Source organism: Salvelinus alpinus, chromosome 30 (assembly GCF_045679555.1).
Source record: "Salvelinus alpinus chromosome 30, SLU_Salpinus.1, whole genome shotgun sequence".
Classification (NCBI taxonomy): Eukaryota; Metazoa; Chordata; class Actinopteri; order Salmoniformes; family Salmonidae; genus Salvelinus; species Salvelinus alpinus.
This window is the reverse complement of record NC_092115.1, coordinates 46,042,024-46,060,617: the sequence shown is the minus strand read 5'-3', so window position 1 is coordinate 46,060,617 and position 18,594 is coordinate 46,042,024. Positions and strand designations below refer to the sequence as shown.

Here is an 18,594-nt window from a genome sequence, read left to right as displayed (position 1 = left end):
TGCTGATGAAGCCGATTTCTGGAGTCTTTTGTTGCCTCTGGGTGAACCAATGACAGGATTCCGTCATCTGGGAGTTGCAGAGAAGAGCACATTTGTAGCCAGTTGGAGGAACTCATGGCTGGACATGCCTTCCACCACTGTGATACCCTTATCGGCCAGAATGCCCAGAAGTTGGACGTTTCTCTCACTCCTTCTTTGGGAAATCCTGGTCGTAGAGGAATCACCTGGATTGCCTGGGCGCGGGTGTAGATCGATCGTTGAAACAAAGAACGTATCATCTCCCTCAGGGGAGATTTCTCCATCTGACATAACGTCTGACACGGAAAGCACTGACCATCTTTTGGAAGACTGTTGCTGTGAACAACACTAGTGAGCCCATATTATGCTTACCGAATAGATATTCAAGTGACACCCATTCAGACCAGTCTTACTGATTGAAGTTTCGTAAACCACATTGTATTTTTTTATCCCGTATGGTATCACAATGCTTGAAATTCTGCATTGCACTGAAAGTTTTATTTTGACCAGCTTTTTAATCAATGAAAGTTCAAATATAGCTCTATATAATTCACCCCGAATTATATAGAGCTATATTTGAACTTTCATTGATTATTTGCTACTTCATCAGCTATTTGTTTATCTGATCAGTGGCCCTTTGTTTTCCACTTTTAGTGTGTGTTAACACTTCCCCTGGAATTGTATTCCTTCTCCGTCTTTCATTAGAGAAACGCTTGGTCACCATCTTATTCATAAGCCAGGGCCGAGTCCCAAATGGCACACTATTCCCTATATAGTGCACTACCCTGGCCAGAAGTAATGCGCTATTATATAGGGAATAGGGTGCCATTTGGGACACATCCACAAGAAAAGCAGTATTCTCCTCACGGATGTTTCTCTTTATGTGTTTCCCTCCAACAGGACACCGTGTACAGACGCTCTTGGCCACATGCAACGCGGGCAGCGAATACAGAGGCATTGAGGGCATGCTAAGGGGTATTTCACAAATGACACCCTATTCCCTGTACAGTGGCCCATACAAAAAGAGTACACTTCATAGGAAATAGGGGGCCATTTGGGATCAAACAAAAAGAGAGGGGAATAAAACAGCAAGATGCCCAAAAGAACAGGTGGCCATCTTCAAAGCAATTGATATAGCATACATGGTTTAGTGCAATTGACAACTAGAAAACTTGCCCACCTTCCAAAATGGATGGAAACAATTCAGTATAGAGTTAATTTCGTAGAGATATGTTATTTATATTTGGTAAAGATGACTAAGGGGTTAATAAGCACATTGGCACTGCAGATAATGCGTCCGCAAAGACAGTTAACGGCCAAACTGCAACACTTCAAACCACCGCAGCAAGATGCGGACTAGCTCTGGTCCGGTGCGTTACGTGCGGCTAGACGATGAGTCTTAAGCATCAGCAATACGCATGTAACACCCTGGACGAGAGCCATCATCGGACATGCTCGGTAGGATAGGCCTATTGACGAAGTACTGCCAATTACAGCAATTACATGGCCAGCCGAGAATATGAGAGAGAGAGAGAGAGAGAGAGAGAGAGAGAGAGAGAGAGAGAGAGAGAGAGAGAGAGAGAGAGAGAGAGAGAGAGAGAGAGAGAGATCAACTGACCACTTATAAACCCCAACACAAATCTTGTCACAAATCTACGGCTTGGTTCAAGAGAAGAGCCCGGGCTATCAATGATAGTTTTGTGTATTTTAAAGAAGGTATAGGCTATCTATTTCTAGTTGACAATCTTACTGTAGTTTCTTCCAATACACCATCCAAGTTGGATTGCAATGACTGGGTTGCATGAGCATGCGTATGATAACAATGCCGACAAGTGCACTAGACAAATGTCAAGGAGTCTTACGGTTTAGTACTAGAAGAACCTTGCCTTCTTCTGCCGCACGTTTCAATTAGTTTTTAAACACGGCTTGCAAGACACATCAAGGTAAGTTCAACTTTTTGGGGGCAAATAAGTATCACTTCAGATAAAGATATAAATGTGTTTTGCTGATTGGCCTTTCAATTAGGCCTACTCTCCAAATTTAGATGGGGAAATTATAATAGGACGATCAATTACAGTATTACTAGCTAGGTTTCCATCCAATTGGCGACAGATTTCCTTGCAAATGTTCTAAACCGTGTTTCCATCAAATTGCCTTGTTGCAGATAAAAAAAGATGTGTGTGACGACATGGGGCACATCAAAACTTCCAAATAACTTTTGCGGTTAAAAAAAGACAAGTAAATGGGTTTCCATCTCATGTTAAACTCTACGGATCGTTTTGTCACAACAAAAATTGCAATATGTAGCGAATGTGCCCACTCTGGTCTTTGCACTGGCCAACAGCTCACAGATACAGTGCGGGTGCCTACCTACAAGATGAGATTATTATGGGAAAAAGAGCCAAGTCAAAAGGCCGCCAAGCATCGATCATCATGTCACCAGAATAAGACCCACATCCCTGAAAAAAAAATTATAATAATAATATATATATATATTAATAAAAAATATTAACAAAAGTAGTGTACCGGGCCTTTACTAGTCCTGTATATAGCTGTCTGTAGCAAAAAAAACTATTCTGCTGCAACACTATGCTATCAGATGAAAATGAAACAACAGGTATTTATTAGTTAATATTTCAAGGTTGCTTAAGGACTTACATCAGAGTAGCCTACATTAATACCTCAATAAATACGAAGAGGAGATATTACATTTACATGATCAATTTCTCTAGTTTTCATTGACTACCTTTTCATCTCATAACATGTCATTTGGCTGTTTTTAGTGAGGAGTCAGTGGGAAGGTTTTGCAGTTGATGAGTGACATCAAATCAAATCAAATTTATTTTATATAGCCCTTCGTACATCAGCTGATATCTCAAAGTGCTGTACAGAAACCCAGCCTAAAACCCCAAACAGCAAGCAATGCAGGTGTAGAAGCACCTGACATATGACTGTTGATCAAAAGGCATGACCCTTTAACATCCTAAAATGTGTTTATTTCAGATGTTTGTTTATGGTCAAATACACATCAACCTAATGCCTATCATTTAAAAAAATTTACCCACACAGTAATGTACTCTTATTTGGGGGTGATAAATGACAATTGGTGTATGCCAGAGAGTTAACCAAAGAGTAGGCTAATAAAGGAAACAAATTTTCACCACAGCTTCGGGGATTCCTGCACCATGTTACATGTCTACTGCATGGGTTGGGGTCAATTCAAATTGACGCCAATCAATTAAAGAAGTCAAATGAATTAAAGTTTTTGTAAAAATTGCATCAATTTTTAATGATCCCTGAGTTAACCAAAACAATAGAGGAACAGAGGACAGCATATGGATTTTAAAAAATATATATTTTTACATTTGATTTGATTTACTGGACAATATCAAACACAATTCAACCACAAATGTGGATACAGTACATTTACAATAATTGAGGATAACACCAAAAAACATGTTTTACTACTTATTGCCATTGTGGTCCTAGAGCAGAGAGTGGAACCTGAGGGGTTGTGGAGCTCTATGGTTTGACCATCAGTTTGGTCTACTTAGCAATCGTTTTGATTATGCAGAGGTTGTTGATTCTGCTCTTCACAAGTCCTCAGTGTCAGCCCTAGCTAAGGAAACACAAGTTCCCTGGTATAACTTCAGGGTGAATTCACCAGTGAAACACCGGTGTGACAGTCGAAAAGCAGCTTTAGGGTGGTCTGGATGGAATAGTGTTAGTCAATAATAACAGTAGCTAGCGATGAGAGGAACAGCTGTATGGAACTATTCCGTACGGATCTGGAAGCACTGATCTGTGTAAACTAAGGTGGTAATTAACTTTATGTTATGACGACTTCTTTCTATGCTGTGCAGCAACCCTAGTACACAAGGAACTACGATTGGTGTGTGTGTGTGAGAGAGATGGAGAGGGAGGGAGACGGTGTGAGCGATAAAGAACGAGAGCGGGGAAGGAGAAAGAAAGCGAGGAAGAGAGAGATAAGGGAGAGAGGGAATGGGGGCAACAGTGGGGGTAATAGCGTGTTTCAGTATCTACTTGTGGGGGATTACTCTACACTCTGGAATATTAACGAGGGCCTTTTGTCACAGACCTCTTTCTCTCTTTTCCTTTCACACAACAGGCACACACACACACACACACACACACGCACACGCACGCACGCACGCGCGCACGCGCACATGCGCGCACGCACACACGCACACACACACACACACACGCACACACGCACACACGCACGCACGCACGCACACGCGCGCGCGCACGCGCACGCACACACAGACAGTCGTTTTTGTCAATGGTCTCTTTTGTTCCTTTCATCTCTGACCCAAACAAAGCATTCCTGTGTACACAGGAGAGAGAGGAGACATAGAGAGGGAGAGAGCGAGCGAGCGAGCGATAGAAAGGGAGAGAGAGCAAGAGGGTGAGAGAGGGAGCAGGAGAGGGAAAGGAAAAGGATAGGGAGATCAGGAAAACATGCAAAACGCCTTTGTAGTTGAGAGGGAGAAGTTTTGATTCAGTTGATCATTCTGATATTACAGTAATAATACCGTTGTACAAAAGTAGATGTGTTGTCATGGAGATGGAATACATCCTATTGGAAAGGTATTGATTGGTTACGCTTCTTCTTTTGTTCAAGTTTTTATTAATACGATGTTATCTTCTTGTGTACAAGTTGTAGGCCTAGAGGCTGCACATTCAGAAAAAAAGGGAGGATGAGAAAGAAAGAGCGTGTGTGTGAGAGAGGGAGAGAGGGATGAAGGGGGACACGGTGAAAGTTCTCAATACTGTCATTGTAACGATGAAAGAGTTGCATAACCAGAGATGTGTAATTAACAGTAATTGCTTACGTAAAACTCTGCATTGTAGCGGAGCTATTTCAGTGTTTATTTTACGTCACTTAGTTGGAATTTCGTGTGTGTGTGTCTATGTCGTGTGTGTGTGCATTAGAACATTGTGTTTTTTTGTCAATGTGATTTTAAAAGGTCTTATTACTATACTCCTGCCGTAGACTACAATCACTGCCTGGTAACATCAGTGACACACATTTGGGGGAATACTGTGTGTGTGTGTGTGTGTGTGTGTGTGTGTGTGTGTGTGTGTGTGTGTGTGTGTGTGTGTGTGTGTGTGTGTGTGTGTGTGTGTGTGTGTGTGTGTGTGTGTGTGTGTGTGTGTGTGTGTGTGTGTGTGTGTGTGTGTGTGTGTGTGTGTGTGTGTGTGAGAGAGAGAGAGAGAGAGAGAGAGAGAGAGAGAGAGAGAGAGAGAGAGAGAGAGAGAGAGAGAGAGAGAGAGAGAGAGAGAGAGAGAGAGAGAGAGAGAGACCAGCATCAGAGGTAAGAACGGAAGGCCTATAAAAGCCTCCTTAATTTTCCATCTGTAAAACCCTGATGAAGGCTATGCTACGGGCCAACGGGTATTGGTTTTAACAATAAAGAAGAATTTATATCATTCACTGACCTCTAGGAGTTGGTGAATTCCCATTTGAATTCAAGAAGGGACACGGCTTGAAAGGTGCAGGGCAACCAGAAAGGGAATTTTGGCCATCTTCCTTGTTAACTCTTATCACCATATCCTGTTTCTAGACAGAAGTTCACTCTTTGTCCACTAAAGGGCCCTCTATTTGGAATCAACAGCACAGTCACGTCTCTTTTTAACTTCATCTAGATAAACTCAGTGTTTTTAACAGAGCATTGGCCTTAATTTAATCGGTCCAGTTTCCCTTTTTGTACGGCTCACAAAGTGAGAGAGGTATCTATTGTCTGTTTTGATGCAGTAATGTTAATCTGGTCATCCTAATTCTACACCTCCTTCTTATTCCCATTTCCCTTATCAATGATTTTATCTCTCATTTGTGTCTCTCCCACTTCTTCTTTGCCATGTTCAACTTCTGGTCTACGTGCTTTGTGGAAGTAAGTGAGAGAATGTCATTAGCTAGGTTTCCATCCAATTGGCGACAGACTTTCATGCGAATATTCAAAAATCCGCGTCGATACAAAGTGCAAATTGTCATACCAGAGATATGTTTCCATCAAACTGACTTGTTGTGGATAAAAGTCTGTGCGTAATGACACAGTGCACATAAAAATAACTTTTGCAGTTCAATTGCGAGTGAATAAAAAAGACATAGTAATCAAACATGGGTTTCCATCGTATTTTCAATGGCTTTGTCACAAAACAATTTGCGTTATATAGCAAATGTGCCCACTCTGGTATTGGTTAATGTGCTCTAGTCAACAGCTTGCAGATACAGTACGAGTACAGCCTACATGATGAGATTATCATGGACAAAAGTGCAAGAATATGTTTATTTGTCAAGCGGCAACCAAGCATCGATCATCATGTCACCAGAATAAGACCTTCGATATTTATTGGAAAGGAGCATCAAGCTCACCACCGGACACTTTCACCACCCTGTAAAATTCATCATAACTTATTCCATCTGTAGCATAATAAACTGCATGTCTTCCTGAGTCGTAGTGGGAGGACCACACACCATATCATCGCGACTCGCTGTGGTATGACTTTGGATGAAAAACTGTGGATGGAAACGTTGTTACTGTGTAGGACTTTTTGCCTCTGTCCCAAATGACACCCTATTAACTATACAGTGTATTACTTTTGACAAGAGCCCATAGGGCCCTGGTCAAAATTAGTGAGGGAATAGGTTGCCATTTGGGGCACACAGTGTGTGGAATCTGCGTTCGTACAGCATGTGCTTGTTTGGTCCCTCGTCATGTTGTGTTTGTGTCTTCATCTGTTCTGCAATCTTCCAGCAAAGATTTTTTAACTCGACACAGAAACCTGAGTTGCATCTTAAATGGTACCCTCTTCCTTAAAGGCTACAGCGCAGTACTTTCGCATTACAAAAGTAATGCGAAAGTACAGTAATGCATTTTATAGTCCTACATTGCCATTTTGAGACTCAACTCTGACAACTGGTTTTGATGTTTGTCTACCAAAGCTCGAGTGACTTTCTAAATGTTAATAAATTGCAATGCTCTTTTGTTGCTCCTGGTGTGGTTTCAGAATATAATCTTAATAGCACTGGTTAACTGGTTAACATCGGTCCTACAGGATGCCTAAACATTATTTACAGTTATTATTTCATGGCCTGTTACTGCGACAAAGACGTCCCCTAATCAGTCTTTCCTTCCTTCCTGTTGCGTTGACAGATGACATCTGCCACGCCCCCTTCCTCCCGAAGCTGCTCCCCTCAGAAGGTGTGTCACTCGCAGACGCAGACGGACGTTCTAAAGCCCCTACTGGGCGCCGGGGGCTCCGGCGGGGGCGGGACCTTGAGGAGGCGGAGACGTGTTCTGTCCAAGGATGGGCGGAGTAACGTACGCATCGAACACATCAGCGGGCGGTCGGCCCTGTACATGCGTGACCTCTGGACGACGTTCCTGGATATGCAGTGGCGGTGGAAGTTCTTTCTCTTCACCCTCACCTTCACGGGGACGTGGTTCCTGTTCGGGGTTCTGTGGTACCTGGTGGCATTAGTGCATGGAGATCTGCTGGGTGAGAGAGTGGAGAGAATGGAGACTTTTTTCAAAATCCTCAATAATACAGTACAATTCGCTGTCCCACTGTTGTTTTAGATCTGTAAAACTAAACAAAAACCACCAACTAAGTTTTGTGTTACGTACATTGGCTGTCCAAAATGGCACGTTACTCCCTATATAGTTACTGCACTACTTCTGACCAGAGCCCCTTTCCCAATCTCTCCTCTCACTCTCTGGCCTTTTTCTTGTTTGGGCAAAAGTCCGTCCTCTGTCTGTTCTCCTCCGTCCTCTCTCCTCCGTGACCCGGAAACCAATAAGTGGTCAAGGAGTGTGTCAATTCTTTAGTAGGCAAGGTTAAGATGGTCCTCCCCTCCTCGATAGCCTCCTAAGTGGCGAGGAAGCACAAGTGTATCGTACAGCAGAAGAGTTCTGATATCTGCCGCACCCCCTTTGAAACAGCTGTTGTATTGTCGAAAGAGAAAAGCATGCACACATTTAAAAACGGTATGCTACTTATCTTAATACCTACAAAATGGCTTCCACAACTAACTTAATTTGTTTTTATCACTTCACACATGTATTTTGAGATCCAGCCCTGTAAATGACCTGCGAGTGGAGAAGGACCTTCTCATTTCATACAAGCGCATTTTCGTCCACGTTCACTCTCCTCATCTCCTCTCTTCGATTACCTTTGACCTTTTTCCAAAGGAGGCCAGAGAGGACAGAGAGAGGATGCAGGAGTTGAGCAAATCTAATTGAGAAAAGGCCTCTGTCCTCTCTCTCTTTCTTTCTTCCTCTCAATCTCCCTTTGCTCTCTCTCTCGTCTCACCTCACTCTTTCCCTCTCCTTTCTTTCTCTGTCCTCTCTCCTCTCTCTTTCTCACTTTCTCTACTCTCTCTGTCTCCCTCTCTCTCTCTCCTGGGCCCTCTCAGAGTTCAACCCGCCGTCGAACCACACCCCGTGTGTGCTGCAGATGCAGACGCTGACTGGGGCATTCCTGTTCTCGCTGGAGTCCCAGACCACCATTGGCTACGGCTTCCGTTGCATCACAGAGGAATGTCCAGCCGCCATCATCCTCCTGATCCTTCAACTCGTCATCACCATGGTGCTGGAGATCTTCATCACCGGAACCTTCCTCGCCAAGGTACAGTATGGCTCACTGAGCACTGCACTTGAGGATTAAACACACCGTGCCAATGAACGGTTAAAAGCAGCAGATGACCGTCCTATCGCTTCTGAACAGAACATTTGCCGTCATGTTCTGTTCTTTTCCCCGCCTATTCTACATTTTGAATTTCCACCAATAATGGACTCCCAGCTGGTGATTGCATGACCACCCACTGCTTTCAAACGTTCGTTGGCATGGTGTGTTTTGTCCTTTATACCTTCTTACATCACTTGGGTCATCATCGCCAAATGAAATCTCTGATACACACATTGTTGCGGTCAGTTGAATTGCCCATTAACTTCTATGTGTACTTCAATTGTTGAACGCCTCCTGAACTGACTAAATTAAAATGGAAATTGACACCAATACCTGAACTCAAGATACAATAGTCTTCACTGCTTTCCTCAGGTGGCTCGGCCAAAGAAGCGAGGTGAGACGGTGAAGTTTAGCCAGCACGCCGTGGTGTCCAGTCACGAAGGACGGCCCTGCCTCATGATCCGAGTGGCCAACATGCGGAAGAGCCTGCTGCTGGGGTGCCAGGTAACTGCTCAACTGTGTGTGTGTGTGTGTGTGTGTGTGTGTGTGTGTGTGTGTGTGTGTGTGTGTGTGTGTGTGTGTGTGTGTGTGTGTGTGTGTGTGTGTGTGTGTGTGTGTGTGTGTGTGTGTGTGTGTGTGTGTGTGTGTGTGTGTGTGTGTGTGTGTGTGTGTGTGTGTGTGTAGAATGATCCTCTTAACTGGTATTCTGTTTGTGATATACTCATTGTGAGATTCTCATGTGATGTCATTCAAATCTCTACAGAGGATGTAATGTGTGTTCAACAGCAAGTGTAAAGTACACTGAACAAAAATATTATATATATTTTTTTACTGAGTTACAGTTCATATTAGGAAATCAGTCAATTGAAATACATTAATTTGGCACTAATCTATAAGGTAGGGGCGTGGATCAGAAAACCAGTCAGTATCTGGTGTGACCACTCTCTTCACATAGAGTTGATCAGGCTGTTGATTGTGGCCTGTGGAATGTTGTCCCACTCCTCTTCAAAGTTGCTGGATATTGGCGGGAACTGGAACCCGCTGTCGTACATGTCGATCCAGAGCATCCCAAACATGCTCAATGGGTGACATGTCTGGTGAGTATGCAGGCCATGGAAGAACTGTCGCACTTTCAGCTTCCAGGAATTGTGTACAGATCCTTGCGACATGGGGCCGTCCGTGCATGATCATGATGAAACATGAGGTGATTGCGGCGGTTGAATGGCACAACAATGGGCCATAGGATCTCGTCATGGTATCTCTGTGTATTCAAATTGCCATCTGTAAAATTCAATTGTGTTCGTTGTCCGTAACTTATGCCTGCCCATAACATAACCCCACCACCACCATGGGACACTCTGTTCACAACGTTGACATCAACAAACCGTTCGCCCAAATGACGCCATACCTGCTGCCTGTCATCTGCCTGGTACAGTTAAAACCGGGATTCATCCATGAAGAGCACACTTGCCCAGCGTGCCAGTGGCCATCGAAGGTGAGCTTTTGCCCACTGAGGTTGGTTACGACGCCAAACTGCAATCAGGTCAAGACCCTGGTGAGGATGACGAGCAAGCAGATGAGCTTCCCTGAAATGGTCTCTGACAGGTTGTGCAGAAATTCTTTGCTTGTGCAAACCCACAGTTTCATCAGCTGTCCAGGTGGCTGTTCTCAGATGATCCCGCAGGTGAAGAAGCCAGATGTGGAAGTCCTGGGCTGGCGTTGTTACACGTGGTCTGCGGTTGCGAGGCTGGTTGGAAGTACAGTATTGCCAAATTCTCTAAAATGATATCGGAGGTGGCTTGCGGTAGAGAAATGAAATTCTCTGGCAACAGCTCCTGCAGTCAGCGTGCCAATTGCATGCTCCCTCAAAACATTGAGACCTCTGTGTCATTGTGTTGTGTGACAAAACTGCACATTCTGGAGTGGCCTTTTATTGTCCCCAGCACAAATATTCTACACAAATATGCTGTCTGAGCAGGGCCTGCTCTAGCCTTTTGGGGCTAGAGTTTTGTTTGGGGGCCTTTGCACCCTGCCGCTAATAATATTAGTTGGGGCCCCCTGGAGGTCGGGGCCCCAGAGCAGAGTGAGACAGGAAAATACAAAGGTTATTTGTATACTGATCAAAAAATGTAATTGCCATTGGGGGTGGATAGGAAAGATATGAAGATTGATCAATATTTTACCAAACACATGTTCTGTAGGTATTATAAAAACAACAACATTTAATTTAGTGTAAAAAAAAATAAGAAAAAAATGCTTTTTGTTTATTTATAAACATTTTCCACGGACCCCCTGGCACCCCCTTGTGGAACCCTGGGTGTCCGCAGACCTCAGTTTGAAAACACCTGCCCTAGGGATTGTGTGCGCCCCCTAGGTGACGGGGAAGCTGCTGCAGACATCTCATACTAAGGAGGGGGAGACGGTGCGTCTGGACCAGAGGAACGTTCCCTTCCAGGTGGACACGTCCAGCGACAGCCCCTTCCTCATCCTCCCCCTCACATTTTACCACATCATAGACGACAACAGCCCGCTCAGGGCCTGGGCCGCCAAGGGTACGCCTGGTTATTACTGTGGGAATGGATCTGTGAGTGCGTCCCAAATGGCACCCTATACCCTATATAGTGCACTACTTTTGACCAGGACCCTATGGGCTCTGGTCAAAAGCAGTGCACTGCGTAGGTTATAGAGTGCCATTTGGGACCAGTGTAGAACTACGGGAATGGATCTGTGTGTTTGTGTGTGTGTCAGGGCCTTTAATTTGAGATATTTGTGCTTCTCTCTCTCTCTCTCTCTCTCTCTCTCTCTCTCTCTCTCTCTCTCTCTCTCTCTCTCTCTCTCTCTCTCTCTCTCTCTCTCTCTCTCTCTCTCTCTCTCTCTCTCTCTCTCTCCTCAGGCGGGGGATGGACAGATCCTGAGCTGGCGGACTTTGAGCTGCTGGTTATCATGAGTGCCACGGTAGAGCCCACCTCAGCCACCTGCCAGGTGCGTACCTCATACCTGCCTGACGAGATCCTGTGGGGGTACGAGTTCCCTCCTGTGGTCTCCCTCTCCCCCTCAGGGAAGTACGTGGCCGACTTTGCCTTCTTCGACAAAGTGGCCAAAACCAAGACCATGCCCCTCTTCAAAACATCCCGCCCACAGAGCTACCATGGCAACGGAGGAGGAGTAGGAGGGGGGGTGGAGGGGACTGACCCGGAGAAGATCCGATTGGAGCAAAGCTACAGGGAGAGAGGAGAGGAAGGGAGAGGGAGGGTCAGAGACAGTAGCCCTCTCAGTGTCCGCATCAGCAATGTCTGAGAGCCTACACACTGAGACGCATACACCAGACCTGGGTTCAAATACTATTGGAAATAATTTCAAATACTTTTGTCCGTGCTTGATTGAGCTTTGCCTGGCTTAATGGAACCAATAGAATAGTCAGGAAACCGCAAACCCTGCCCATCTGGCACTTCAGTAAGACTAAAGCAAACTCAAAATATTTGAAAGATGTAAAAAGTATATGAACCTAGGTCTGGCATACACTGGATTCTAAGCAGGGTCTGTTACAGTTTACTACAAATATTCAAATGATTAATTCATTGCTTGTTGTTTATTTACATGAAATTGGTACGTATAGAAATATAGAGGGGCAAAGTGTGTTATGGCTGGAGAGGGGGAAGCCCCTGGAAAAGCTTTGAATGCTTAGGGTGGATCACAAATGTCACCCTATTCCCTTTATATCCCCTACGGGCCCAAAGTAGTGCACTATTAGGGAATAGGGTGCCATTTGGGATTCAGCCTTTGTACTGATGCTTCTCTGCCAACGTACTGGACATCCGTCCATAAATACACTGTAAAAACATACAAATATTTAACACTTTAGAACGTTTTCTGATTTTGTTATTGGTACGTGCCAATGTACTGTAGAATATGCTAGCTTGAAGCACTTTGTTGAAATGATAACACTAATGTATCAATACAAAAAAGAATGTCGACCTGTTGTGGACTTTGACTGCATATGAAGAAGACGAGAGAAGACGATTATAAGGTGCTGTGTATAGTCGTCAGTGTGCATTTTCTGCACAGCTATATCTGTTATTGTTGATTCAGAGGAATGCAGTTAGCACTTTATTAAGTACCTTTGCACCTTAGGAGCGTTTCTAGCCCTTAATATTACTGGAATGTGTGTAGATTTGTGCTTTTAACCCAACTAAAAGCACTTTAACACTGGATGAAATGTTCGAATGATGCTTTCTGTTCATATTTTATGATTGTGATTTTAACAATTATGATTTTTGTCCGATTCTCCTCTCTTCAGTCCGTTTGCCATGTGTTGTTTCTGTGGCTATAAGCACATTGATAGGAAATAATATTTTTGTAAATAATCATAAACAGCCATTTAGAAGGTTCAATGCTAAAAGGAGGATACGTTCTAGGCCTATTCTAGACACCAGATTGCCTTAACATAGAGTCAAAAAACACTCCATTCCCTATAGTGCACTACCTTTGACCTTTGATTAAGGCCCATAGGGCTCTGGTCAAAAGTAGTGCACTATATATGGAATAGGGTGCCATTTGGGATGCACACCCAGGGACTCACATGAGTACAAGCTTCTATTTCTTCCTCTGGTGGTAACCATGGCTTCATGTGTAAAGTAGGTTTTGGGGAAATTCGGATGGGGTAACTTAAGTTGAGAGAGGTGTGTCAAGACCTAATCATGGCTTTAGATTAGAATATTAACCCATGCCTTCATTTGGTTTACAGGGGAGAACGTACACGGACTGTTGGTATTGCTGAGATGTTTTGAGAGGAAGCAAATGTGATTACTGTGTGGTGTCCATGATTAGACTTGGGTTCAAATGCAATTGGAATCATAAAAAAACCAATCCCGACCTTGATTGAGCTTGCCTGGCGCAAAGGAACCAATCGAATAGTCGCAGAACGGCAAACTCCACCCATCTGGCAGTCTAGACAGACTGAAGCAAACGCTAAGGGGCAGGTTTCCCAGACAAAGATGAATCCTCGTCTTAGACTAAAAAACATGTTTAATGGAGAGATTCTCCATTGAAAGTGCTTCTTAGTCCATGTCAAGGCTTAATCGGTGTCTGGGAAACTGGTCATAGAAGTAAATATTTGAAGCCAGGTCTGATCATGATTTTGCCATTGCCCTCGAAGCCTGAGTGCTTTGTCGATATGAACTATTAACTGTGGGAGAGGTTTGATATTTTGTCTTCAACTTGTCTAGGTTTTCACTGGAAAACTTGAATGTTGTCTTCTAGATCTTTAACGACATAAGCTAATTTGAAATAAAAAAAGTATCAAAGTTATAGAGCAGTCATTTTTTAAGATTTATTTTAATTACTACACCGAATCCCCTATTTGTGTGTCAGTAATTTGGTAGGGGCTGCCCTACTGGAAATGTACATGTTGAAAATACTATAATTACACAATAACAAAATCTCATTGTAGCACAAATTGGCTTGTAACATGAAAATGCGTTCTACCCTGTCTTTGCTTTCACAAACACTTGAGTTTGGTGCGCATTTTCTGTTCCTAAGTACATTTAAAATGTATTTGGAAACAGGTTATCAAATCATTTCACATGCCATGGAACATGTTAGAATTGCAAACAGAATGTGTTAATCCTGTGTGAAATTTCCGGTCATGGATGTAAAAAGCTAGTGGAGGAAGAGGAAGTAACTTCAAGGCAACAGTTTTTGAATATACTCTAGATTTAAACATATTTTGAAGCTGTACATGTCGGATTACAAAGACTCAAATTAAACAAAAACATAAACAATTGAGTAATATAGCCATTTTGGATTGTTACACTTTAATGTAGCCTCTTACTGTGAGAAAAAGTTAGCAAAGTGTCAGTAAGGCTACAGGAAAGTCAGTAACAGGAAACTGCGCCACAAGGTCATTTGAAGGATGGAAACTTCTCACTACCAGAAAGTCACACCACAGACCGCCATGCGTAGCTCAACTCATTTTTGGACATGTCTGTCAGTCGACCGCATACAGGTGGGCTGAAAAACCTGACACTCTCTGTGCACCTTCATGGACTTCTACTTCATAAAGTTGCTGAAAAGGAGTGTTTTATGAAACGGAATAGTTGAAATCGTGTGCATCATATCCTCGTTCTTTATTGCAAAGGTACGTCTGTATTAGTTGTTAACAAAGGCTGCGACTATGATGCTCTGAAGGCAGCTAACCTTTTTGATCAGTTCATCTTTAAACCATTTTGCAAATGGGGTCTTTCTATAAATAACGGGGCCAATGTGTGACATTGGGATAAACGTTTCAAAATGATTTGAAACGAACATTTCATAGATGTTTCTGCAGTGTACATAGAGGAGTAAAAGTCAATATATGAAAATTGCCCATAACTCCACCTTTATAACAACATAGGTCTACTGTAGGACTATACATCCTTTAAGCAGGGTTCATACAGACATTGGCAAGTCAAATTCAAGGACTTTCAGGGACTTTTTCAAGCACTTAATTGTATGTTTCACGGACCTCAATTTTATGCAATTGTTTAATTTATATAGATGGCCTAATATAGGACACACTTCCCCCCCACAAAAAGTATGCAAAAGTGTAAATAAAAAGTAGGCCATTACCACTTTAAGAATAATAACTTTTTTAGACCTTGATATTCTAATTATTATTACATTCGAAAATATGTGAGAATCATGTGGAAATAGCCTGACCAAATAGATGGGATTCATGCATGGCGATTTTTCTTGACGCAGCTATATGGCCGACGCAGGCACACAATTCATGCGTGAATAGCGATAGCATTAATCTCACCATCGTTGTTTTATTAACGAGAAAGTGACCAAAAAGCAGGTTTCTTCGTTAAGGATTTGTTGATCCTTCTTCGTTAAGGATTTGTATGGAAGGCCAAGTTGAAGCCAACATTAGATGTGGTCGTCCTCATAAGAACCATGGTTTTACCTCAACAGAGTAGCGTAATTATTATATATATTATTATTTAACCTTTACTTCACTAGGCAAGTCAGTTAAGAACAAATTCTTATTCACAATTACGGCCTACCAAAAGGCAATAGGCCTCCCATGGGGGATGGGATTTAAATAAAAGATATATAGGACAAAACACACATCACAACAAGAGAGACACCACGACACTACATAAAAGAGAGACCTAAGACAACAACACAGCACATCAAATCAAATCAAAGTTTATTTGTCACGTGCGCCGAATACAACAGGTGTAAACCTTACAGTGAAATGCTTACTTACAGGCTCTAACCAATAGTGCAAAAAAAGGTATTAGGTGAACAATAGGTAGGTAAAGAAATAAAAACAACAGTAAAAAAGACAGGCTATATACAGTAGCGAGGCTACATACAGACACCGGTTAGTCAGGCTGATTGAGGTAGTATGCACATGTAGATATGGTTGAAGTGACTATGCATATATGATGAACAGAGAGTAGCAGTAGCGTAAAAGAGGGGTTGGCGGGTGGTGGGTGGGACACAATGCAGATAGCCCGGTTAGCCAATGTGCGGGAGCAGTGGTTGGTCGGCCCAATTGAGGTAGTATGTACATGAGTGTGTAGTTAAAGTGACTATGCATATATGATAAACAGAGAGTAGCAGCAGCGTAAAAAGAGGGGTTGCGGGGTTGGGGGGGGGGGGCTCACAAAGCAAATAGTCCGGCAGCAACACATGACAACACAGCATGGTAGCAACACATGACAACAAGAGTGATGAACTTGCTGTCTCTGCCTGGCCGGCTCCCCTCTCTCCACTGGGTTTCTCTGCCTCTGACAATATTACGGGGGCTGAGTCACTGGCTCACTAGTGCTCTTCCATGCTGTCCCTAGGCGGGGTGCGTCACGTGCCAGCCTTTTTTTTTCTCTATACTTGACTTGATTGGGTTGAGTCACTGACGTGATCTTCCTGTCCGGTTGTGCACCCTCTCAGGCTCGTGCGGTGGAGGAGATCTTCATGGGCGAAACTCTGCCTTGTCTCAGGGTAGTAAGTTGGTGGTCTGTTGATATCCCTCTAGTGGTGTGGGGGCTGTGCTTTGGCAAAGTGGGTGGGGTTATATCCTGCCTGGTTGGGCCACAGTGTCATCAGACCCTACCTGTCTCAGCCTCCAGTATCTATGCTGCAATAGTCTATGTGCTGGGGGGCTAGAGTCAGTCTGTGTGAACTTAAGTTCTCTCTCTCTCTCTCTCTCTCTCTCTCTCTCTCTCTCTCTCTCTCTCTCTCTCTCTCTCTCTCTCTCTCTCTCTCTCTCTCTCTCTCTCTCTCTCTCTCTCAATGGGAAAGATGTGTTTACATTGCCAAAGCAAGTGAAATAGATAATAAACAAAAGTGAAATAAGCAATAAAAAAGTAACAGTAAACATTACATTCACACAAGTTCCAAAATAATAAAGACATTTCAAATGCCTTTCGGCAGCCTATCTCAATAGCAAGGCTATGCTCACTGAGTCTGTACATAGTCAAAGATTTCCTTAATTTTGGGTCAGTCACAGTGGTCAGGTATTCTGCAACTGTGTACTCCCTGTTAATGGCCAAATAGCATTCTAGTTCGCTCAGTTTTTTTGTAAATTCTTTCCAATGTGTCAACTAATTATATTTTTGTTTTCTCATGATTTGGTTAGGTCTAATTGTGTTGCTGTCCTGGGGCTCTGTGGGGTCTGTTTGTGTTTGTGAACAGGACCAGCTTGCTTATGGGGCTTTTCTCCAAATTAATTTCTCTGTAGGTGATGGTTTTGTTATGGAAGTTTTGGGAATCGCTTCCTTTTAGGTGGTTGTAGAATTTAACGGCTCTTTTCTGGATTTTGATAATTAGCGGGTATCGGCCTAATTCTGCTTTGCATGCATTATTTGGTGTTTTACATTGTACACTGAGAATATGTTTGCAGTATTCTGCATGCAGTCTCAATTTGGTGTTTGTCCCATTTTGTGAATTCTTGGTTGGTGAGCGGACCCCGGACCTCACAACCATGAAGGGCAATGGATTTTTAGCCAGATCCTAATTGGTATGTTGAATTTTATCTTCCTTTTGATGGTATATAACATCCTTCTTGCCTTGTCTCTCGTTCACAGCTTTGTGGAAGTTACCTGTGGCGCTGATGTTTAGGCAAATAAAATAAAATAAAATGTATTTATATAGCCCTTCGTACATCAGCTGATATCTCAAAGTGCTGTACAGAAACCCAGCCTAAAACCCCAAACAGCAAGCAATGCAGGTGTAGAAGCACGGTGGCTAGGAAAAACTCCCTAGAAAGGCCAAAACCTAGGAAGAAACCTAGAGAGGAACCAGGCTATGAGGGGTGGCCTCTTCTGGCTGTGCCGGGTGGAGATTATAACAGAACATGGCCAAGATGTTCAAATGTTCATAAATGACCAGCATGGTCAAATAATAATAATCACAGTAGTTGTCGAGGGTGCAGCAAGTCAGCACCTCAGGAGTAAATGTCAGTTGGCTTTTCATAGCCGATCATTAAGAGTATCTCTACCACTCCTGCGGTCTCTAGAGAGTTGAAAACAGCAGGTCTGGGACAGGTAGCACGTCCGGTGAACAGGTCAGGGTTCCATAGTCGCAGGCAGAACAGTTGAAAGGCCAAGGTATGTATAGTTTTTGTGTGCTCTAGGGCAACGGTGTCGAGATGGAATTTGTATTTGTGGTCCTGACAACTGGACCCTTTTTGGAACACCATTATTTTGGTCTTACTGAGATGTACTGTCAGGGCCCAGGTCTGACAGAATCTATGAAGAAGATCTAGGTGCTGCTGTAAGCCCTCCTTGGTTGGGAACAGAAGCACCAGATCATCAGCAAACAGTACACATTTGACTTAATATTCTAGTTGGGTGAGCAGTGCTGCAGACTGTTCTAGTG

General features: G+C 43.3%; 1 protein-coding gene across 3 annotated transcripts; it reads left to right on the top strand.

The window, feature by feature from the left end:
- Nucleotides 1-1,669: 1,669 nt before the first annotated feature.
- LOC139560401 (ATP-sensitive inward rectifier potassium channel 10-like) lies at nucleotides 1,670-14,037 on the top strand. Of its 3 annotated transcripts, none has more exons than XM_071377119.1 (6): nucleotides 1,670-1,961; nucleotides 7,197-7,542; nucleotides 8,459-8,670; nucleotides 9,103-9,234; nucleotides 11,105-11,282; nucleotides 11,624-14,037. In XM_071377119.1, exons 2-6 carry the CDS (start codon nucleotides 7,197-7,199, stop codon nucleotides 12,025-12,027), a joined length of 1,272 nt encoding a protein of 423 aa, XP_071233220.1. In that variant the 5' UTR covers nucleotides 1,670-1,961; the 3' UTR covers nucleotides 12,028-14,037. The 3 variants fall into 3 exon arrangements, with proteins under 3 accessions (XP_071233220.1, XP_071233222.1, XP_071233219.1); XM_071377121.1 differs by lacking the exon at nucleotides 1,670-1,961 and adding an exon at nucleotides 4,349-4,629 and having other exon boundaries at nucleotides 7,229-7,542; XM_071377118.1 differs by lacking the exon at nucleotides 1,670-1,961 and adding an exon at nucleotides 4,349-4,629.
- Nucleotides 14,038-18,594: the final 4,557 nt, after the last annotated feature.